Genomic DNA, 24327 nt, shown 5'->3' on the forward strand with positions numbered 1-24327 from the left:
AATTGCGAGGCCTTTAAAAAAAGTGCAAGGTTTCCTTCGTTTATAGCGATGCCAGCTGCTGCTGCGACAACACAAGACTAAACTTGTATTGCCGCCTGAGAGCAGCTAGAGAAAGCAGCATTAAAAGGAGAGTTGCCACATGTTCTAGAAAGGAGGGCAACACGCGGCAACCCTCTTTGACAAGCTGTTTTTTGCAGCTTCCGAAAGCGGCGAAAGGAGTTTATGCTTGTGTTGTCGCAGCAGCAGCTGGCATCGCCATAATCGAAGGAAACCTTGCCATTTTTTAAAGGCCTTGCAATTAACTGTTTCACATGTGATATTTAACAACATGAATTCCAAAATGCGACCTATCTGCAAAATTTCTTGAAGAGCTGTGCAGTGCCGCAAGCACAAGATATTTTTTATAACATTTGAAGCGAAACAGGCACGCTCCTGTAGAGTTACTAACCCATCTCTTTTTATAGCCCTCAATTTATAATGGCAGGTATTGCACCAGAGAGCCTAAGAGTTTTGAAAGAATTACGACAAGTGGGTTCATGCAGATTTTAAACCATTAGTCGCACATGCAGGTTTCCTTGTACGAGTACACATCTGTTAGTTCGGTGTCAAGCGAAAAGCAACTGTACATTGCGCCAATTTAGTTATTTCTTTATTTATCATGGTACCCACAAAAAGCACTGTGATATTCACTAACACAGCACCCTGCAACCTGCAGTGGAATCAGCGCAGAAACAGTGTGTTCGTCCTCAATATCTACAGCAACACCAGGGACTCTTTCCTCTGGCGCTGAACACATAGATAATACAGGTGTATAGTGAACATGCAGCTAAATATTCAAGTTCCTCATCAAATCTAAGAAGGCTGATGTCATATTTGTTGCCGTTACATTTGATAGCCATAAGTTCGCGAATCGAAACAAATAGCATGTGGACCCATTTTCTCATTCTAATGGCATGATAGCATTTACAAATGTTTCCATAAGTACCGTAATGGATCCACAATTTTGACACGCCGTGGTTGTTTAGTTGCTATGGCGTTATGCTGCTAAGCGCGAGACCACGGGATTGAATCTCGGCGATCCCGAGGCTTTATTTAGATGGGGGCGAAAGGCAAGAAAAGGCCTTGGACCATTCATTGAGTACACGCTAAGGAACCTGAGGTGGTCACAGTTAATACGGAGCCCCACACTACGGCGTTTCTAATAATCAGATCGTAGTTTCGGCGCGTAAAACCCCAGAAATTATGCTTATTTTTATGAATAATTTTCATGAACTGGCATTTTGCTCCGTGAGGTGTCATTTCGCTGATATAGCACGAACCGCATTTCGGCCTCGCATTGGCGACGTATGTGAATAGACAATAGACTTTCACTATGATTTGTTATCTGCAGCGCGCTTTTCATATTTCTTTTGTATTAGTGGAGGCTCAGCATGCGCCACGGAATTAAGATGAACCTACCAATAATACCTGAAATTTATTAGCACGTACGGGGTACTGCATGCGAGCAATGATGTTTCGCAGATATTAAAGGGTAAATGTGTTCACTTCTGAAAGGAATGCCGTAACGGACAACGTTCGCACTAAGGAGTGCTTTATACGCTCGCGCGTACTACGGAAGTACTGCTGATAGCGCCGATTCTCGCCCTTATAGGACACTGAAAGTTCGACCGTGGACACTTACATTGTAATATGAAAACAAAATAAGGAAAGGCAGTATTTGATGTGCTTAGAGGTTGCTGTTGCGATGTCAGTGCGCTTGCTCAGGTGGACAACGATATGTATGGGGGTCCTGCCTGAAGTGCGCTGAGCTTTATAAATAAAACAAGCAACAAGTGACGCTATTGTGACCAACGCTGATTAGTCAGCAATTGTTTTCTACAAACAGGGGCATTCTTTCGGTTTCATCTATTTAACAACTTAGCACGAATTATTTCATCATCATCATCATCAGCCTAGTTACGCCCACTGCAGGGCAAAGGCCTCTCCCATACTTCTCCAACTACCCCGGTCATGTACTAATTGTGGCCATGTTGTCCCTGCAAACGTCGTAATGTCATCCGCCCACCTAACTTTCTGCCGCCCCCTGCTACGCTTCCCTTCCCTTGGAATCCAGTCCGTAACCCTTAGTGACCATCGGTTATCTGCCCTCCTCATTACATGTCCGGCCCATGCCCATTTCTTTGTCTTGATTTCAACTAAGATGTCGTTTACCCGCGTTTGCTGCCTCACCCAATCTGCTCTTTTCATATCCCTGAACGTTACACCCATCATTCTTCTTTCCATAGCTCGTTGCGTCGCCCTCAATTTCAGCAGAACCCTTTTCGTAAGCCTCCAGGTTTCTCCCCGTATGTGAGTACTGGTAACACACAGCTGTTATACACTTTCCTTTTGAGGGATAGTGGCAGCCTGCTGTTCACGATATGAGAATGCCTGCCAAACGCACCCCAGCCCATTCTTATTCTTCTGGTTATTTCAGTCTCATGATCCGGATCCGTGGTCACTACTTGCCCTAAGTAGATGTATTCCCTTACCACTTCCAGTGCTTCGCTACCTATCGTAAACTGCTGTTCACTTCCGAGACTGGTAAACAATACTTTAGTTGTCTGCAGATTAATTTTCAGACCCACCCTTCTGCTTTGCCTCTCCAGGTCAGTGAGTATGCATTGCAATTGGTCTCCTGAGTTACTAAGCAAGGCAATATCATCCGCGAATCGCCAGTTGCTAAGGTATTCTCCACCAACTTTTATCCCCAATTCTTCCCACTCCAGGCCTCTGAATACCTCCTGTAAACATGCTGTCAATATCATTGGAGATATCGTATCTCCCTGTCTGACGCCCTTCTTTATAGGGATTTTGTTGCTTTCTTTGTGGAGGACTACAGTGGCTGTGGAGCCGCTACAGATATCTTCCAGTATTTTTACACATGGCTCATCTACACCCTGATTCCATAATGCCTCCGTGACTGCTGAGGTTTCCACTGAATTAAAGGCTTCCTCGTAATCAATGAAAGCTATATATGAGGGTTGGTAATATTCTGCACATTTCTCTATCACTTGATTGATAGTGTGAATATGGTCTATTGTTGAGTAGCCTTTACGGAATCCTGCCTGGTCCTTTGGTTGACAGAAGTCTAAGGTGTTCCTGATTCTATTTGCGATTACCATAGTAAATACTTTGTAGGCAACGGACAGTAAGCTGATCGGTCTATAATTTTTCAAGTCTTTGGCGTCCCCTTTCTTATGGATTGGGATTATGTTAGCGTTCTTCCAAGATTCCGGTACGCTCGAGGTTATGAGGCATTTCGTATACAGGGTGGTCAGTTTCTCTAGAACAATCTGACCACCATCCTTCAACAAATCTCCTGTTACCTGATCCTCCCCAGCTGCCTTCCCCCTTTGCATAGCTCCTAAGGCTTTCTTTACTTATTCTGGCGTTACCTGTGGGATTTCGAATTCCTCTAGGCTATTCTCTCTTCCACTATCGTCGTGGGTGCCACTGGTACTGTATAAATCTCTATAGAACTCCTCAGCCACTTGAACTATCTCATCCATATTAGTAACGATATTGCCGGCTTTGTCTCTTAACGCACACATCTGATAATTGCCTATTCCTAGTTTCTTCTTCACTGTTTTTAGGCTTCTTCCGTTCCTGAGAGCCTGTTCAATTATATCCATGTTATAGTTCCTGATGTCCGCTGTCTTACGCTTGTTGATTAACTTATAAAGTTCTGCCAGTTCTATTCTAGCTGTAGGGTTAGAGGCTTTCATACATTGGCGTTTCTTGATCAGATCTTTCGTCTCCTGCGATAGCTTACTGGTTCCCTGTGTAACGGCGTTACCACGGACTTCTATTGCGCACTCCTTAATGATGCCCATGAGATTGTCGTTCATTGCTTCAACACTAAGGTCCTCTTCCTGAGTTAAAGCCGAATACCTGTTCTGTAGCTTGATCCGGAATTCCTCGAGTTTCCCTCTTACCGCTAACTCATTGATTGGCTTCTTGCGTACCAGTTTCTTCCGTTCCCTCCTCAAGTCTAGGCTAATTGGAGTTCTTACCATCCTATGGTCACTGCAGCGTACCTTGCCGATCACGTCTACATCTTGTATGATGCCAGGGTTCGCGCAGAGTATGAAGTCGATTTCATTTCTAGTCTCACCCTTCGGGCTCCTCCACGTTCACTTTCGACGAACCCGCTTGCGGAAAAAGGTATTCATTATCCGCACATTATTCTGTTCTGCAAACTCTACTAATTATTCTCTGGTATTCCTAGAGCCCATGCCATATTCCCCCACTGACTTGTCTTCAGCCTGCTTCTTGCCTACCCTGGCATTGAAGTCACCCATCAGTATAGTGTATTTTGTTTTGACTTTACCCATCGCCGATTCTACGTCTTCATAAAAGCTTTCGACTTCCTGGTCATCATGACTGCATGTAGGGACATAGACTTGTACCACCTTCAATTTGTACCTCTTATTAGGTTTCACAACAAGACCTGCCACCCTCTCGTTAATGCTATAGAATTCCTGTATGTTACCAGCTATTTCCTTATTAATCAGGAATCCGACTCATAGTCCTCGTCTCTCTGCTAAGCCCTGGTAACACAGTACATGCCCGCTTTTTAGCACTGTATATGCTTCTTTTGTCCTCCTAACCTCACTGAGCCCTATTATATCCCATTTACTACCCTCTAAATCCTCCAATAACATTGCTAGACTCGCCTAACTAGATAGCGTTCTAACGTTAAACGTTGCCAGGTTCAGATTCCAATGGCGGCCTGTCCGGAGCCAGGTATACTTAGCACCCTCTGCAGCGTCACAAATCTGACCGCCACCGTGGTCAATTGTTTCGCGGCTGCTGGGGACTGAGGGCCGGGGTTTGATTGTTGTACTCATATAGGAGGTTGTGGCCAAGTACTGCACCAGGGTGGCCAATCATGCTCTGGTGAGAGAGTGCGTTACCGGTTCTGGTCACCGGGATCAGGCCACACTCCAGGCCTGTTTGTGCAATTTTCTCAACACACGGTTTTTTGTATTTTCCCGTGGAGAATTGCGCGGCACCGGGATTTGAATCACGGTCCTCTTGCACTGGAGACGGATACTCTACCGTCCCCTCAGGAGTTAAATTAAAAATAAATAATGGGGTTTTACCTGACAAAACCTCTTTCTGATTATGCACGCCGTAGTGGAGGACCGAAAATTTCGACCACCTGGGGTTCTTTAACGTGCACCTAATTCTAAGTACACGGGTGTTTTCGCATTTCGCCCTCATCGAACAGCGGCCGCCATGGCCAGGGTCCGATTCCGCGACCTCGTGCTCAGCAGTCTAACACCATAACCACTGAGCAACCACGGCGGGTCCCGCAGGAGTTGTACGCTTCATTTAACCTACAGTGGTGCCCTATTTGATCAGTCAAGGTGGACCAATCTGAGCTCGGTTATACCGCATGGATGGCACTCGGCTAGAGAACCTGGTATTTATGACCTGCACATGTGTGGCCACACATAATTGAGGATATATTATTTTTTAGGAGGGTTTCCGTACAGTGATAAAATGAAGGACAAAGCTATAAAAAGAAAGAAAAAAGAAACATAACATGTGATTTGAACTCGTGACCCTTCAATGTTGCACGGAAAGGTAGCTCAGTCGGTTGGTTCGTGAAGCCACCGGTTATTTTTAGCGCCATAGCTCCTGCTCCGAGCCTCATACTTATGTGGAAAGGGACTGATGATGTCCGCGACAGTCGATTTCTTCGAAAATAATTTCTTGGAAAAATGGCCGCCAGAGGAGCAGCGTGAACTCGAGCGGCTTTAGAGACTAGGAAAACTGCCTTAAAACTTTTGACTTGAGGGGAAGCTTCGTTGACAAACTATAACACGGCAATCAGCACTCGAATATAAATTATAACCCTAATAATGAGAGAGAGAAGGGAAGACGGAAAGGCAGGGAGGTTAACCAGACTGAGTCCAGTTTGCTACCCTACACGTGGGGAGGGGAATGGGGAGTGAAAGTGGAAGAGAGAGAACCTAGTGTAGGATGTCTATAGTCGGGCACTCAAGTCTGTTGACCTCAGGTAGCGAAAAAGCGCTCTAACTGCTTTCTGGGCCAATGAACTGTGAGACCAGGCTCCCAAGATCTTCGCTTCCGTGAATGGCCTGTCATCCAGTCTATTTAAGGCACACTGGAGAGTCTCACGTTGATTATCGAAGCGAGAACAGTGGCACAGAAGGTGACTGATGGTCTCTTCACACTTGCACTTAGCGCACATTGGTGAATAAGCCATTCCTATGCGATAGCTGTAGGAGTTGGTGAATGCTACTCCCACCCACAGCCGACACAGCAGTGTTGCGTCACGTCGTGGAAGGTTCGCTGGTAATGTAAGTTTCAGTGATGGGTCGAGGCTGTGTAAACGACACTTAGAGTTCTGTGGTGTATGCCAGCAACCTAACGTGATTGCACGAGCGAGACTGCGAAGCTCTCTTGCAGCGTCGACTCTGGATAAAGGTATAAGCAGTGTCGGCGAGCCAGCCTGGGCACGTCGGGCAGCGCCATCGGCGAGGTGATTACCAACGATGCCACAGTGTCCCGGCAGCCACTGAAATATGATGTCATGTCCTCTTTCAGATGCGCAATGACAGGTTTCGTTGATTTGTGACACCAGCTGTTCATAATTGCCACGCCGTAAACTTCGCAAGCTCTGGAGGGCTGCTTTCGAGTCACAAAATATTGCCCATTTGTTGGGCGGTTCTTTTTCAATGTATTCGACAGCAGCGCGAAGAGCGGCCAGTTCAGAACCTGTTGATGTCGTTACGTGTGAAGTCTTGAACTTGATGACGACCGATTGAGATGGTAGAACAACGGCGCCCGTAGAATTTTCCGAGATGGAACCATCCGTGTAAACAATAATTCGGTTAGCGTATGAACAATGCAGAAGTTCCAATGTGATCTGCTTGAGAGCCGCGGTGGTCAGGCTAGCTTTCTTCACTATTCCTGGAACAGCAAGGTGCACAGGAGGCTTCTTCAAGCACCACATAGGGGATGGCGTTCTTGTTGCGGGTAGTGCATCAAAGTCCAAGAGTGCCGGTTAGCCGCAATTGATCTGGAGAACGCTGCCTTGGGCCTTTTCTCAGGCAAGTGAGCGAGATGGTGGTCAGGGACTCTGGATATATGGCTAACATGCGCCCGGAGTGCGTCGATATCTATATAGGTCCTTATTGGTTTGTCTCTCGCGGTGGCAATTGTTGCCACGGTTGAAGCATTTCGAGGTAGCCCCAGACATGTTCGAAGGGCTTGGCCTTGAATGCTCTGTAGGACATGGATGTTAGTTTTGTTAGCATTGGACAGTCCTGGTGTGCTCTATCGCAAGTATCCTAGGAAGAGCGTCCTGTATAGTTGAAGCATAGATGCCATGGATGTGCCCCACGTTTTACCGGCAAGAAACCTTAGTATATGGGAGATAGAAGTAAGCCTCTTCTTCAAGTATGAGATGTGGCGGCTCCATGACAGGTCTCTGTCTATAATAACGCCTAGATATCGGTGAGATTTTGCGTTGGAAATTGGTTGGTGGTCAATAGAAATGGGGTACCAGGTCATGGGCTTGTGGGTAAAGGCGACTAAGGTGCACTTCTCGGTCAAAATGCTGAGGCCTTGCGCACGCAGGTACGATGAGGTTAGGTTCACTGCTTTTTGGAGCCGTGCACGCACCTGGAGACGTGTAACTGCCGAGGCCCATATGCATATGTCGTCAACATATATTGAAAGGTTTACTGTATGTGGTAGAACGTCGGCAAGGCCAAGGATTGCAAGGTTGAACAAAGTGGGGCTAAGAACCCCACCCTGAGGGACGCCACGGTAAGTGTAATGGTCAGCAGTTCGGCCATCTGCACTGTGCAGAAAGAAGGATATTTTGAATAGATAGCTCCGAATCCACCGAAACATGCGTCCACCAATTCCATTATTTTCCAGGGCATCAAGGACGGCTTCATGCGTTACATTATCATAAGCGCTTTTCACGTCGAGGAATAGTGCAACCGATATACGCTTGTGGTGTTTTTCTTGTTGTACAGACGTGACTAGGTCGATGACGTTGTCAATAGAGGAACGGCCTCTTCTAAAACCAGCCATGGCATTGGGGTATACGTTGTGGCGCTCAAGATACCATTCTAGGCGGGTGAGAATCATTCTTTCCATAACCTTCCCAACACAGCTGGACAGCGTAATGGGTCGGTAGGACGCTAGGTCCAGTGGCGACTTTCCAGCCTTCAGGAGTGGTATCAAGCGGCTGGACTTCCACCGCTCAGGAACGACGCCATCATTCCATGACTGGTTAAAACATTCCAGAAGTCTGCTTCGGCCATCTTCACCTAGGTGGCATAAAAGCAGTGTAGGTGATGCCGTCTGGTCCTGGCGACGATGAGCGCCTGCATGAGGCCAGAGCAGCGTCCAATTCCTCAAGTGAGAAGGACACATTCAATTCTGGGAAGCGTGTCGCGAGAACCTCACCCAGAATTTCGCTACTGATGGTGACCACACTGCCCGCAATCTTCACACAGAAGTCTTCGGCTATATCGACCTGTGAGCGGCCTTGATAGAGGGCTAGGGCTGAGAATGGGTGTCGTTGCTGTGGAGACGAGCCAAGGCCGCGCACCGTCCTCCATATGATAGACAGTGGCTTGCGGGGGTCAAGTGATTCGCAGAAGGTCTTCCACCGTTGTTCCTCCAGCCTGTCCATACGACGATGGATTTTCTTCTGTATACGTCGAGCGACTCTAAGGTCATGCATTGACTTCATGCGCCTGTATCGCCTCTCGGCTCTTCTGCGAATCGTTCGAAGTCGCTCAAGTTCCATGTCAAAATCCGTACGTTTTTTAGCGGATGTAAGTGTGTACTTAACGATTCCAGTGCACTTGTAATAAGGTTCTCAATGGTGCCGGTAAATCCTTTTTTGCATGCCTCTTCCACCTTTGTCTTATACGTTGACCACCTTATATATGCTTGTCCGGAAGTACAAGAGGAGAAGCTTCCAAATCCAGTGATACTTAAGTAGGTGGGAATTTGGTCACTACCATGAGTCTCGATGTCAGAGAATCATCGCACATTTTGACCAAGTTGCCATGACACTAAGGTCAAGTCTAAGCAACTGTTGTAGTTCGAACCACGCAAGTACGTCGGACTGCCATCGTTCATAATGCTAAGTTCATGGTCGGAAGCAAATTCCACAAGTTTCCGGCCCCTGCAATCTATTCTGGAGCTTCCCCAAGCCAAGTGATGAGCATTAAAGTCTCCCGTGATAATCCAGGGTCCAGTAGTCGCCGTCAGGAGGTCTCGCAATCGGTCGCCGTCGAACCGACTACATGGGGATATGTAGGCTCCGATAAGGGTGAAGACCACTTTGTTCTTTGTAATGCGGAGACACACGTATTGGTTTCCATGATGAGGCTGCACCGAGTGGGGAATGTAAGTCAGTTCTGTACGAACGTAAACAACTACTTTGCTGGATTGCCCGCACGTCGACGCCATAAAGGCTTCATATCCAGAGAGTCTTAGCGCTTTTGACACGTTCGGTTCACATATTACCACTACAGGAAATCGGTTTGTGAAAACGTATTGGCGGAAACATGAAATCCGTGATTTAAGTCCTCTGGCATTCCACTGGAAAATCGTCGCGCTACGCAATTCATCACGGAATGAAGGCAGTGGAAGAGCGGCTTGGGAACAAAGGGCCGGACAGCATGTCGAAAATGACCTACCTTCACATGCGATGGGAGGCAGTCACCTTTAAAGACAATTTTCATGCATCTGGAAGTTCCGAGACGGGCCACCTGTAGTATGTGGGTCCCATGATTGGCAGGCTTTATCAAAAGTGGTAAATCTTCGCCTGAGATGGCCGCATCAATGTCATATATGACGCCTGTAGTAGTCTCTTTTCCCATCGCCATGATGGTACGGACGTTCATGCCACCGAGAACAGTGACGGCTCGCAGAGAATCTAACGCCGATGCTTGGGCGACGTCTACCGCGACAGTATTCTTCCGACGGTTGACTCGTACGGCCTCAATGTCATTTGGCTACAGTCTCTCGAGTTCAACCGATGCAACTTGCCTGTTGAGGAACCTCATGTTGTCGGAGGGTAGCACAGGCAAGAAAAGGATGGTGTACTTCGGTGAACTCTGCGGAGTCCTCATAGTAGATGTGTCTGCAGAGGCCCTAAGCATCCGCCGCTTTGCTTTCTGACTCAGGACAGTCACGTAGTCGTCGTCGGAGCTGTCGTCGCTCTCGGTCGAGTCTATCAGGGTAGCCTCGCTGTCACTCGAGAGGCTGTTCCGCTTCCTTGAGGCTGCCGCCGCGGGCGCCGCTACATCAGGCGGGAGTGCGGGTGGCTCCACTTCCATTCCCGTCGGACAGGGAACAGTGTTCCCCGGAAGAAAGCGAGAATTACCACAAAATACTGGTGACGGAGAACAAACACTCAGCAATAGAATCACTTCTTCGTCTTCCTAATAATTGTAAATATTCATCTCATCTATAGGATCTAAAGCGCGCGCTGTTGCGTTGTCTCTGCGTGTAGTAGTTAAGAGAGCCAGTTTGAGGGCGGAGAAGAGGGGAGGAAAGGAAAGTCTCTGAAGCAAACTTGCAGCGCCGTGGTTTTAAAGCGCAACCGTGGTAGAGAAACGGAAGGCGATATAAGCGTGCGTGGCCATGATACGCACACGACAAACTGCCTTATAATATATAGACTTGAGGGGAAACTTCGTTAACAAACTATAACACGGCAATCAGCACTCGAATACGACGAGAGAAATTATTGAGACGGGGAAAATTCTCTTGAAATAAATCTGGTTTGCGAGACAAATGCTTGTATGTATTGAACCTCTAAAAAATGAGGGGGGAAAAATTGGAGGAGGCTTAAGCTTCGCCTTCAAGAGTGGAACGCGACAGCGTTCCCATCGACCCGCCAATGGGTGTAAGACAATGCGCTATGGCACAGGGATCACTTACGAGGCGCCCCGCATCGGACTTTGCGGCCACCTATTACACGGAGAGCGTCGACCAACGCAGCGTTCGGCGCGGCAACGAAACGTGCGCCTGAGCAAACGGTACGAACCAAAGAACTCGGTGTCTCGGAGGGGGAAACGATCTACGCCATCCAAACGTTGTGATCGGCACGGGCAGAGAGATAGATAGATAGTAATCTAAAGAAAGGAATGGCGCTTGATTCTGCAACCCGCGTGGGAGCCCGGCGAAGCGTCGTCAGGGAAGAGGGAGTCGGAGCAACGACGCGCCTGGCACCGGTCCGCGCACAGCGCGCCACCTGTCGGGGCAGCGCCGTACATTGAGAGGAGGGGGTCTTCTGTGTTTGCCGCAAGATGGCTCTGCGTGTGCGGTAAGCGCTGAAGAAATGTAGCACAAACGTACTTCGCTACTCGTGTAAATGCGACTTCTGTAAGTTACATGCTCATAATTACCGATATACAACGCAGTATAACTTTCTACGGCACGTTTTTTAAGGCAACGCCGCGTTCACTAGAAGCGCGTTTGTACCGCTTTCAAGCATCGAACTCGTGGCTGAGTGGTAGCGTCTCCGTCTCACACTCCAGAGACCCTGGTTCGATTCCCACCTAGCCCATCTTGGAAGTTGCTTTTTATTTATGAAGCGCCTGCCGTGATTTATCGCTCACGGTCAACGCCGCGGACGCCGACACCGCCGCCGACGACACCGGCTTTTCTGCGACACGAGCTCCTTAACGCTATCGCGTTAATATGCGCTCACCGAGAGGGCATCGTCAGCACGAGACCACCACCAGGCACCTTACAGAGATGTGGAGAGCTTCGCGGCCGGAACGAAGCCTCCCCTCTCCGCCGGCCAAGAGTGGAAAACGCGCTTTCCGATCGCTCAAGGTTGCACGGGCATAGCATAGCTCTAGCATCTAGGAAAAGCTTAAACAGGTTCGAGGGCGGCACGCATAGCGTGGGAAGCTAGCCGCCAGAATAGCTATCTCAAGTACTGCTGCTGGCGAGGGCGAAATACCTTCATGTAACTATAATAATCTAATAGGACTTCTTTCAAAAAAAAAATAACGGCTCAGAAGGCTATACTAGGAGAGCTATGACTGATACTTTTCTATATATATGTATTCACCTCATCTATGGGATCGCATGCGCGCGCTGTTGCTTTGTATCTGCGTGTAGTAGTTAAGAGAGCCAGTTTAAGGGCGGAGAAGAAGGAAGGATAGGAAAGCAATATTGCAGCGCCGTGGATTTAAAGCGCAACCGTGGTAGGGAAACGGAAGGCGATATAAGCATGTGTGTCCATGATACGCACACGACAAACTGCCTTACAATATTTAGACTTGAGGAGAAGCTTCGTTAACAAACCATAACACTGCAATCAGCACTCGAATATAAATTATAACCCTAATAATAATTGTAAATATTCATCTCATCTATAGGATCTAAAGCGCGCGCTGTTGCTTTGTCTCTGCGTCTAGTAGTTAAGAGAGCCAGTTTAAGGGTGGAGAAGAGGGGAGGAAAGGAAAGTCTCTGAAGCAAACGTGCAGCGCCATCGTTTTAAAGCGCAACCGTGGTAGAGAAACGGAAGGCGATATAAGCGTGCGTGGCCATGATACGCACACGACAAACTGCCTTAAAATATTTAGACTTGAGGGGAAACTTCGTTAACAAACTATAACACGGCAATCAGCACTCGAATACGACGAGAGAAATTATTGAGACGTGGAAAATTCCCTTGAAATAAATCTGGTTTGCGAGACAAATGCTTGTATGTATTGAACCTCTTAAAAGATGAGGGGGGAAATATGCGCTCACCGCGAGGGCATCGTCAGCACGGGACCACCACCAGGCACCTTAGAGAGATGTGGAGAGCTTCGCGGCCGGAACGAAGCCTCCCCTCTCCGCCGGCCAAGAGTGGAAAACGCGCTTTCCGATCGCTCAAGGTTGCACGGGCATAGTATAGCTCTAGCGTCTAGGAAAAGCTTAAACAGGTGTGAGGGCGGCACGCATAGCGTGGGAAGGTAGCCGCCAGAATAGCTATCTCAAGTACTGCTGCTGGCGAGGGCGAAATACCTTCGTGTAATTATAATACCCTAATAGGACTTCTTTTAAAGAAAAAAAAGAAAACAAAAGATAACGGCTCAGACGGCTATACTACGAGAGCTATGACTGATACGTTTCTATATATTGCCACCTGGTGTTTTGAGCCAGCGCTGCGTGCCCAGCAAAAACGGTGATTGAAGACGACGAAGTCAAGGATCTTGCGCCAGCTGGTGAACCGTCCTCCTTGTGTCTGACATTTTCGTGTCTGGCTGCTGATCCTGCTGCTTATTCTTGCCTTAGCGCGTGACAAACTGGTGGAGGTGCTGGGTAATCTAATCTATGCACCAAACCCCTCCGGGCAGCAGGAGCTCCAGCCCCGTACCGGTAGTTACGCCTGTACACCGCGCCAGCAGATGGATCCGTGGACAAGCCCCTGAGTTTGGACTCCTCCCAGAGAAAATGGCAGCTCCGACCACCCCAACCGGTATGGAAGGCACAACGCCGATTCATTGTATGCTACTTAATCCGCGAACGCCGAATCCCTTCCACGGCGACATACATGAGGACGTTGAAGATTGGCTGTTGCACTATGAACGTGTTGCCGCGTTCAACAAGTGGGATGACGCAGACAAGCTGAAAAATGTCTATTTCAGCCTTAACGATGGCGCACGTGTATGGTACGAGAACCGTGCAGATGCTTTAACTTCATGGGCAGAATTCAAAAGGCGGATACTTGATACATATGCGAGCCCTGATCGCCGAGAGCGAGCTGAGCGTGATCTCCAGTCCCGTATCCAAATGCCGAACGAGAGTGTCGCAATGTACATCGAGGACATGACGCGTCTCTTTCGACGAGCCGACCCCAGCATGTCGGAAGAAAAGAAGGTGCGGTACCTGATGCGCGGAGTGAAAGAGCAGCTGTTCGGCGGTCTCGTGCGCAGTCCTCCCAAGACTGTGTCAGAGTTTCTTTCCGAGGCCATCACCATGGAGCAGACTCTTCGCCAGCGGACACCATCATACGACCGTCAAGTGAACACTGCCTCACCTACGGACTTCTTCGGAGCTCTCGGGGGTCACGTCGATTTCTTTCGAGAGCTCATTCGTTCCGTGATCCGCGAAGAACTCCAGAAACTGTCGGTACCTTCACAGCCGACGCTCAGCTCCTTGTCCAGCGTTCTCCGTGACGAAATTCAGCATGCGCTAAAAGAACCACCCTTCAATACAGAAGCTCGACCGCTAAGACATGACAGCCCACATATGTCATATTCGCAAGCTTTAAGGCAACCTGCGCCACCTCCCTCCCCGCTTCCCGCCGCGCGCCCGGCCATGCTCGAGGCCGTCCAAGCTGCCTCGTATTACCAGGACCACCGACAGGCCCCGAGGAAATCAGACGTGTGGCGGGCACCTGATCGCCGTCCCCTTTGCTTTCACTGTGGCGAAGCTGGGCATGTCTACCGACAGTGCTCCTATCGAGAGCAAGGACTACGCGGATTCTCAGCGAACTCACCACGACCTAGGTTCGGCCAGCGTCCTCCTGAAATCGAAGAATACGTTGCCCAGCAGCGCGGATCTCCATCAGCTCGACACCAGTCACGCTCCCCTTCGCCGCGGCGGTTTTCTCCGACTCGCCGTACGTATGCAAGCGTGGTGCAGGGTCGGTCGCCCAGCCCACGACGGGAAAACTAACCACAGCGACCTTTGGGGGCGAGGTCGCTCAGTCTGGACGTGCTCAAGGACCCCCACTGACGCGGACCGACGATACATCGACGACGACAGTACCTGCTGATTACAGAAAAAGAATTTCCTTGGACATTCCTGTACTGCTTGACGGTCGTGAATTGAGTGCTTTAGTGGACACTGGAGCGGATTATTCTATAATCAGCGAAAAACTGGCCACCCTTCTGAAGAAAGTGACCACGCCTTGGAATAAAACGCCAGTTCGTACAGCTGGCGGGCACATCGTCACACCACTTGGCATGTGTGCGGCACGAATACAGATTCGCGGCTCTACGTTTGTTGCCAGTTTGAGCGTTCTCCCTCAGTGTTCTCGAGACCTAATCATCGGCATGGACTTTCTCCGGGAGCACGGCGCTATAATCAACATTCGACAACGCCTCGTCACTTTCTCGACAAAAAGCGCCACAGCGACGACCAACACCATCCACCCTCGAGCATCTCTTCGTGTCATCGATGACGCTGTCACGTTACCACCGCGTGCAAGTGTCGTGGTTCAAGTGGCATGTGACAAGCTCATACACGGTGAAGCAGGCGTAGAAAGCAATCGGTCTCTCCTGCTTTCTCATGGTGTTTGCGTAGCAAGAAGCTTTGTCGATCTCCATGATGGCCACTGTGAGGTTCTTGTCACCAACTTCAGCTACGAACACCGGCACCTTTTCCCCGGTACTGTCATCGCCTACGCCTACCCGATCGCCGATGTCACTGAGTGTTTTGTTTCCGAGGCAATCGGCACTGCTGACGCACCTCTACGCAACGTCGACATTAGTCCAACGCTTCCTGAAGAGAACAGACAACCCCTGTGCGAGCTGTTGCTTGAGTTCCACTCTTGCTTTGCACGGTCGTCGAAGGTACGTCAAACATCGATTACGAAACACCGTATCATCGCTTATGACGACGTGCCCCCCATACGGCAACAGCCTTATCGTGTTTCCCCGACGGAACGACATGCTATTCAAACGCAGGTGAAGGAAATGCTTCAAGACGGCGTAATCCAGCCTTCATGCAGTCCCTGGTCATCGCCAGTCGTTCTTGTTAAAAAAGAAACATGGCACGCTTCGATTTTGTGTAGACTACCGGAAGCTAAACAACGTCACAAAGAAAGACGTGTACCCGTTGCCTCGTGTCGACGATTCTCTGGACAGGCTGAGGCACGCGAAGTATTTCTCCTCTATCGATCTGAAAAGCAGCTACTGGCAAATTGAAGTAGATGAGCGTGACCGCGAGAAAACTGCTTTCGTAACTCCGGACGGCCTTTACGAATTTAGAGTACTCCCTTTCGGGCTCTGTTCCGCTCCAGCCACATTTCAGCGAATGATGGATACCGTTCTCGCTGACCTCAAATGGAAAAGCTGCCTCGTCTATCTCGATGATGTCGTTGTCTTTTCGGAAACTTTTGACGAGCACCTTCGACGCCTTCGGAATGTACTCGAAGCCATTCGATCGGCTGACCTTACACTCAAGCCAGAGAAATGCCATTTCGGTTACGAGGAACTGAAGTTCCTTGGTCACGTCGTAAGCGCGGCAGGTGTTCGGCCTGATCCTGAGAAGACTGCTGCCGTAGCAGCTTTTCCCGCTCCAACCGATAAGAAAAGTGTGAGACGATTTTTGGGCTTGTGTGCATATTATCGCCGCTGCATTGAAAATTTTTCGAACATTGCAGGTCCGCTATTTCGCCTTACGCGTGATGACACGCCATTCCTCTGGATTGATGCACAACAGACCGCCTTTGCGGAGCTACAACGTCACTTGTCTTCTCCTCCCGTGCTCGGTCATTTTGATGAGGATGCCGACACAGAAGTACGCACTGACGCCAGCAATATCGGTCTCGGAGCTATCCTGGTGCAACGACAAGACGGCACTGAACGAGTCATAGCCTACGCGAGCCGCACTCTGTCACGCGCAGAGTCCAATTATTCCACCACAGAGAAGGAGTGCCTCGCGGTTATTTGGGCTACTACAAAGTTTAGGCCGTATCTCTACGGACAGCCATTTAAAGTTGTGACCGACCATCACGCTTTGTGCTGGTTGACCAACCTCCGAGACCCTTCTGGACGATTGGCACGTTGGAGTCTGGGACTCCAGGAATTCAACATCACCATCGTGTACAAGTCAGGCAGGAAACATGAAGATGCTGACACGTTATCACGGGCACCTATTAAATCTCCGAATCCTGACGAGGAAGACGACAGCGCCTTTCTGGGAGCCCTCAGCGGGCCGGATCTTCTCGCTAAACAGCGATCGGACGCTGAGTTAAGACCCGTCATCGATCACTTAGAAGGCGGCATTGCGTCCATTCCTCGCCCACTTTCGCGACGGTTGTCGTCATTTTGCCTACGAGGGGGCATCTTATACAAAAGAAACACAGGTGCCGGCGACAAACCACATCTGCTAGTAGTACCTCAAGCCCTTCGCGACGACATCCTATTAGCCTGCCACGACGAGCCGACATCTGGCCACTTGGGCTACTCAAGTACTCTGGACAGGGTACGGCAACTGTACTACTGGCCTAGACTGACTGCTTGCGTCAAACGCTACGTGAAAGGATGCCGTGAATGCCAGCGCCGCAAGTCACCACCCTGCAAGCCTGCAGGCCTTCTACAACCCATCGACCCTCCGCGTACGCCGTTTGATCAAGTTGGAATGGACCTTCTTGGACCATTTCCCTTGTCTTCCTCCGGCAATAAGTGGATCATTGTCGCAACTGACTACTTGACGCGTTACGCTGAGACGAAGGCACTACCACGCGGGACAGCATCTGAAGTTGCCCAGTTTTTTATGCATCAAATTGTGCTTCGGCACGGCGCACCGTCATTCATCATCACTGACCGAGGGACGGCATTTACGGCGAAGCTTCTGGATGACATCTTTAAGCTGAGCTACACGAGTCATCGAAAGGCCACTGCATACCACCCTCAGACTAACGGCTTGACAGAAAGACTAAACAAAACACTGGCAGACATGCTCGCTATGTACGTGGATGTGCAGCACAAGACGTGGGACGAAATCCTACCGTACGTAACGTTTGCGTACAACACTGCCACGCAGGAAACTACACGCTTCCCGCCATTCCGCCTCGTTTATGGTCGAGATGTCCAAACTATGCTAGACGCCATGATGCCATGTGAAGATACCGACCAGCTCGACCAGTTAGTTCCTGACGTCGAGGAGTACATTCAGCGCGCCGAGGAAGCGCGTCAACTGGCCCGCGTGCACATAAGACAGCAGCAGTGTACCGATGCAATAAGGTACAATCTCCACCATATACAAGTGACCTATGAGCCTGGTGACATCCAAGATGGAGACCTGCCATCGTCCAAGCGCTGTTTACCACGCGCAGAGACTGTACATGTGGTCCGCCTCAAGCCGTATTTTACACGGTGAAGTGTACTAGTGAAACAACGTTTTTTTTCGCTGTCGTCGCGTCGTCCTCCAAAGAACTGTGAAGCGTTTTTTTTTTTGTTCCCGACCACAGAACACATTTTTCCGTGTGCATTTCCGTATGTGTGCTAGCGCGTTCCCCCCCCCCCCCCCCGCATTTTTTTTTGTCTTACCTAATTTGTGTAGTTTCCATGTACGTTTTGTCTTTGAGCATCGAGTCCATGCTCCGTTGGGAGGGGGAATAATGCCACCTGGTGTTTTGAGCCAGCGCTGCGTGCCCAGCAAAAACGGTGATTGAAGACGACGAAATCAAGGATCTTGCGCCGGCTGGTGAACCCTCCTCCTTGTGTCTGACATTTTCGTGTCTGGCTGCTGATCCTGCTCCTTATTCTTGCCTTAGCGCGTGACAATATATGTATTCATCTCATCTATGGGATCGCATGCGCTCGCTGTTGCTTTGTCTCTGCGTGTAGTAGTTAAGAGAGCCAGTTTAAGGGCGGAGAAGAAGGAAGGAGAGGAAAGCAATATTGCAGCGCCGTGGTTTTAAAGCGCAACCGTGGTAGGGAAACGGAAGGCGATATAAGCATGCGTGTCCATGATACGCACACGACAAACTGCCTTACAATATTTAGACTTGAGGAGAAGCTTCGTTAACAAACTATAACTCGGCAATCAGCACTCGAATATAAATTATAACCCTAATAATAATGGTAAATATTCATCGCATCTATAGGATCTAAAGCGCACGCTGTTGCTTTGTCTGTGCCTGTAGTAGTTAAGAGAGCCAGTTTAAGGGCGGAGAAGAGGGGAGGAAATTAAAGTCTCTTTAATAAATATATATTACTGGTCTCTCGGTAAATCCTTATCTGAAATATTTGTGCGCAGAAAGCTTGACAGTAAGAATTTGCTTTCTTCACCATTCCGTCATTGGCCTGCGTGGACTGCACACTTGCTTTAGGCATAGAGCGCGTATATTTCGCACAGCTGCTAACAGCTGGTACTTAATATTCTGCCAATGTTACCTACGCATAGTCGGCCATGAACCGACACTCTCGAATAACATGAATAATGAGTGTCGTGAGGTTTCATATACAGAGACAAAGATCTGCGAAAAACGTGTGTAAGACACAAATTTGCGGCAGCCTGCCTGGACGTGCGATCTAGGACTAGGTTCCACACTCCTGCCGTACGTTCAGCGGCTTTGGAGAGGTGATTGCTGATTCGCAAGCAGCCGCGATGACCGCCAGCAGAGGGGCGGTGGCTGCGCATGTTCAGTTGCAAGCTATCTAAACCACGCGTCGACATGAGATGCGGTACGTGCTCCGCAAAGCAAGCGTTTCAACCAGTCTAGACAAGCATGTTTGCAGCTCTAGTATAGTAATCATGTAGGGTGTGCGTAAGTTTCTATAATTTACCATTGTTGTAAATAATTGTAGATTGTGTGCACCAGGGCTAGATAAATGGAATATGCTGTTGCAGTTAAGTGATCCAACAGCAGTGGGAAGTGGTCCCGCACAGTTGGAGTTTGTGCTTGCTTGTTTGCTGTGGTTTCTGGTGCTCCTTGGTTTCGGCTGTTCCACCATCGTTCAAGACATATCCTTTTCTACACTTCAATGGCTATATTCGCGGGCATTCGGCGTGCAAAAAATGCAGCTAGATTACTAATGGCTACGAATATATATTTCACTCCATATCTTCACTCCTAAAGCCAAAGAAATTTGCGGAAAGACAGTACATGTGGCTTAGTGCAGTGATAACTAAATAAAATTTCTTTCAGGTTAATTATTCTGCAACACCGAGAGCAGATCTTACCTTCCGCTTTGCTTGCAAGACGTTCTGCTGTCGCTCAGAGGATTCTCCTATTCCTCGGCTTCCCCACAGAACAGCGCCCATGCCCGCGTAGGTGACTACCATGGTAGTGACTGGAACCACGTAGGTGAGCACTAGGAACAGCACGTTGTACCTATGGGAAAAAACAGTGTTGTGTTCAACTTCGGGCAAATCGTAAGGTAATAAAAGAAAAAAAAACTCTTCCGCTTCTGAGCCTAGGAAAACACGGCCACGATATCGTTGTACATTACCACATTCACGTACTTGTAGGTCAAGCCGCCAAGTTGCTTTCTGTACCAAAATAACTGCAATAAGATTGCGCAGCAGCGCAGTGACGTTGGTTTATTTCATATTTCGCGAGCTCTCTTTAGGCGCCGAAAAAAACCACCAGCGAATATGTACGTTGTCCCAGAACTTGTATCAGTCGTTTCTAAACTACCTCTATAACGGAACGAAACGCACTTCGCAAGGGCTATGGCACTTCGGTCATCTAAAACGCTTACCAACCGAAAAAAGCGCTTCTATCATCCCCTACTGACGCTCGCTAGGCAACTTATAAATCTGCTTCAGATAGCTATATAGCAGCTCTACAAACTGCTAAGGACAACTACTTGCGTCGTACACTACCTGAAATATTAAAAACGAATCTTCAAAAGTTTGGCAAATATTAAACACAACAATTTACAATGCTATTTCATGAGAAGATTCATCTGGTATTGCTGTCTCCGAGAACCTATGTGCCACCATTCTTAAGGAATTATTTGCAAGTCAGTTTACGAAAACTGGCGATGTTGAATTTTCTATTTCATAAAGAGAGAGAGAGAGAGATCACTTTAATGACAGTCAGAGATTTTAGCCGGCCTATAGGCATCGCTGACATGCTACTCTGCGTGGGGGGGAGAATTGGGGAGAGAGAGAGAAGGAGAGAGGCGCAAAAATAAATGAGTTTTGAAAATTGGGCACTGAGTTTTCTGACCCATGGGCCACGGCGTAAAATGGCAGAGTCCTTCAGTGTATCCACCGTCCCACGACGGGATAAGAGAATTCGCCACGTGACAGGCGCATGAGGGTGATAGAGTAGAACTAAAGTTTGTATACCTGACCACGATTTTCTAAATCTGTAAATAAAAAGTTCCTCGCAAGCCTCTGTTTTGGTAAGTAGGCTAAAGCGACTAAGACACAGTCAAATGACAACGGTGTCTGTGCAAGTGAGTACATACAATGTTCATGGAACGCACACTCTTCGAAATACGCTCGACGCTCAAACAGGATAAGCCTTACAGTTTCGATTTCGCCACCCTTGTAGCAGTGTGGACTTGTCACTTGACCAAAACGGTCCCATAAACCGTTTTCACAGGCGGTGTTCAGGCGAGGACGATGATATAGTTTCCAAATGGCGAGGAATGCCATGGCAGTGTGGACCTGAGATGTGGGTCGATTGAGTAAAGGAAAGGGTAATGTTGTGTCGGCAAGCTGCAGAGCCTATTCTTTTCTTAAGAAGCAAGTCTTTTAGCTAGTTGGGAAGCATCAGGTTTAGTGAAATAAATCAGCGAATGGTTTCGGTGTTCAAGACCTTTGCGTGCCGCTTTATCTGCTTTTTCATTGGCCAGTATATGACAATGAGCCGGTGTCCACTGAAATGTGCTGCAGTGGCCTGATGCAATGGCCAAGTGATGTGTGTACGCAATGTTGAAAGAAACAGGCAGATTATTGGTTTTTTTAACAAAGCGCACAATGTCTGAAAATCGCCCAATGGTCAGGCGCTCAGCGCTGTATTAGAGTACAACTTCTTCGATGCCGTGAAGCTCTGCTCTCGGGAAGAATGTCCTCCACTGCAGTCGGCAAGAAATCATTTGTCTTGTTGAGGACGCATAAAGGCCACAGGAGAAAGCCTCCCAAGTGGTTGACGCGTCAGTGTAGTTGAGGTTGTGCTGAGTATATTTCTCGGATAAGTAGAGGGCAGTGGTCTGAAGCAGCGCGGCCTGTGGCATGCGGCTCTTAGTCCCATTTACATCGGCTACAACAAACTGTTTTATATCTAGAGGCTGAAGTGTCCAGGAAGGAAAGGCCGGAGGCAGTAATTTCTGTGGCTGTATAATCGGAGGAAGGTGCAGCATTTGACAGCTTGGCCAAAGCCAGACTTACTGTGGGTTACGTGGACGTGGTAAACGAAATGCTTCTTCCCTTGGAGCACATACCGAAGATGGGTACACATTGTTTCTTGGGAAGCGATGACATCTAGCGATAGACATCCCGCTTCCGCTACTGTTCCCGAGGCTGAAGAACCCTTCGCGAGGCCCAGAAATATCCGCAGACAGCTCTTCCGCGCTGCTTGCAGGGTCCTCTTAGTTGCTGGTGATGTGAAACACCAGCAGGCAACCGCGCAATGTCCCTTCAATATAGGCTTTTTCAAATAGTACCACTGAGTGGCAGTTGCAGCCCCATCATGTTCCCGCCACGAATTTTAAAACTTGCTTTGCTGCAGCAATCCTCGCACGTAGCTTTTTTTACCCGAGGTGACCAAGAGAGATTTCTGTCTGGCACAATTTCAAGGAATCGCTGAAACCGTACATACGGCAGCGGTAGGAGCGAGTAGGAGCGGATATTTATACATTTCCTTTCTTGTGAAAGGCATGGCTGTGCATTTTTCTGGCCAGAGGTCAAGACCTAGGGGAGCGAAATACATGAAGAGGTTCAGTAATGCTTTTTGAAGTCGTTGTTGGGTGATATAGCACGAACTTGATGCGCTCAGATGCACATATTATCGGTATAGATTGTGATGTGTATTCCTTGCAGCAGGTTCTTTGTTATGTGCATCAGGGTTAGATTGAATAGGAGCGGGCTGAGCACAGCACCCAGTGGCATGCCTTGCTCTACAGCCTAAGACAGTGTAGTACCATTCGGACTGCTCACAAATATTTTTCGCTCTGGTAAATAGTTTTCTATTCGCTTGTATAGCCTTCCTCGGAAGTCAAGACTAGCCAAAACTGCCAAAATGGCGTGGTGAAAAACAGAGCAAAAAGCTACCTTGATGCCAAGGAAAGCGGCTGTCGGCATGCGTCTATTGCGAATGTCCTCTTTAAGTGAAAAGACGAGGGCAAATACATTATCCGTAGCAGACCATCAGCCGTTCATTTCTTGGGGAAACTTATTGTGGTTTCAAGGAACCATCTAATACGTTTGTAGATCATCTGCTCCATAAGCTCGCCTACATAGCTCAGTAGGGCGATGGGCCGGAAAGACGGGTAGCTTGTTGACTGGTAAAAAGACTTCGAAATGGACGCAATTTTCACCAGCTGTCCTTCGGTTGGGACCTTACGAGACAGCCACAAAGAATTATAATTTTCCAGGAATCGTAGGAATGGGTGCGGGGCAGCTTTGCGGTGGCTTCGTAGCTTATTTCGTCTATGTGCGACTGCTTGATTCGGAGATAGCGGTGGTGAGCTCTTCAATTGGGAAAGGTAGATCCAACGCTGGCAGTGCCGCCTGTGGGATGCCAGACGGACTATCTGCGGAGAAAATCGAACGCCTTGAACCCGGTGATAGTAGTCTGCAGCATGCATCTGAGATTTATTTGAGGGAATTTCATTCATGAAGAAAGACTGCAGCAAAGGGGTGAAGCTGTTGGGGCGGCATGCGCTTACCTGTACGAATGCGCCAAATGTTGGTGACAGTCTTACGCACATCCAACGTGGAACAGAAGTTGCGCCATTTTTGCCGACTACGTTTATCCAGATATCGCCGGATGTGACGTTGTGTCTGTCGGCAGGTACGGAGGTCATCAAGGCATTTCCTGTCTGACTTTCCCTCCAGCTCGCCTGCGAATGGCACACAGTCTTTCAAATTCCTCGTCATTTGGCGGTAAGATGAATTTTTTAGTTGAAATTCGTGCGCATTTCCTCAGACAATGATCCATCTTCGTGAGTAATTCCTTGTCCTGTGTTGCAGCAGTAATTCCATTGCCTGCAGCGCCCTTGTATGCATCCCAATGTGTAGATTTTGTAAGAAATGTTTTTGGTGACATCTGCTTACAGACAGCTGATATAAGAATTGGGTAGTGGTCACTCACGCGTGTTTCCAAGTCGGTACACCCGGCAAAATTTTAGGGCAACTCAAGGTCCCGTCGATGCTCCTAGTAGTAGTCGGACCTCTGAGGTAGGTTTTACTGTCGTCATTTAGTGGCTCAATTGAATAGCTGGAGCGAAGCTCTGCGAGCTTGGCCCCTCGTGCATATGGGTTTGAGCTACCGCATAAAGTCTCCACAAATAATATGTGCAGAAGGTGTCGTTGCAATCAATTTTTCAAGTCTCGAAGCGTCGAATGGCCTGCGTG

At 48.7% G+C, this 24327-nt stretch overlaps 1 protein-coding gene across 1 annotated transcript in view; it reads right to left on the reverse strand.

The window, feature by feature from the left end:
• LOC139052493 (tachykinin-like peptides receptor 86C) overlaps positions 1 to 24327 on the reverse strand; it is a 571207-nt gene that overhangs the window by 58416 nt on the left and 488464 nt on the right. The window contains exon 4 of the mRNA XM_070529609.1: positions 19978 to 20128. Within this exon, the coding sequence (XP_070385710.1) occupies positions 19978 to 20128 (151 nt within the window). The remainder of the gene's footprint in view (positions 1 to 19977; positions 20129 to 24327) is intronic.

This window comes from Dermacentor albipictus, unplaced genomic scaffold (genome assembly GCF_038994185.2).
Source record: "Dermacentor albipictus isolate Rhodes 1998 colony unplaced genomic scaffold, USDA_Dalb.pri_finalv2 scaffold_25, whole genome shotgun sequence".
NCBI lineage: Eukaryota > Metazoa > Arthropoda > Arachnida > Ixodida > Ixodidae > Dermacentor > Dermacentor albipictus.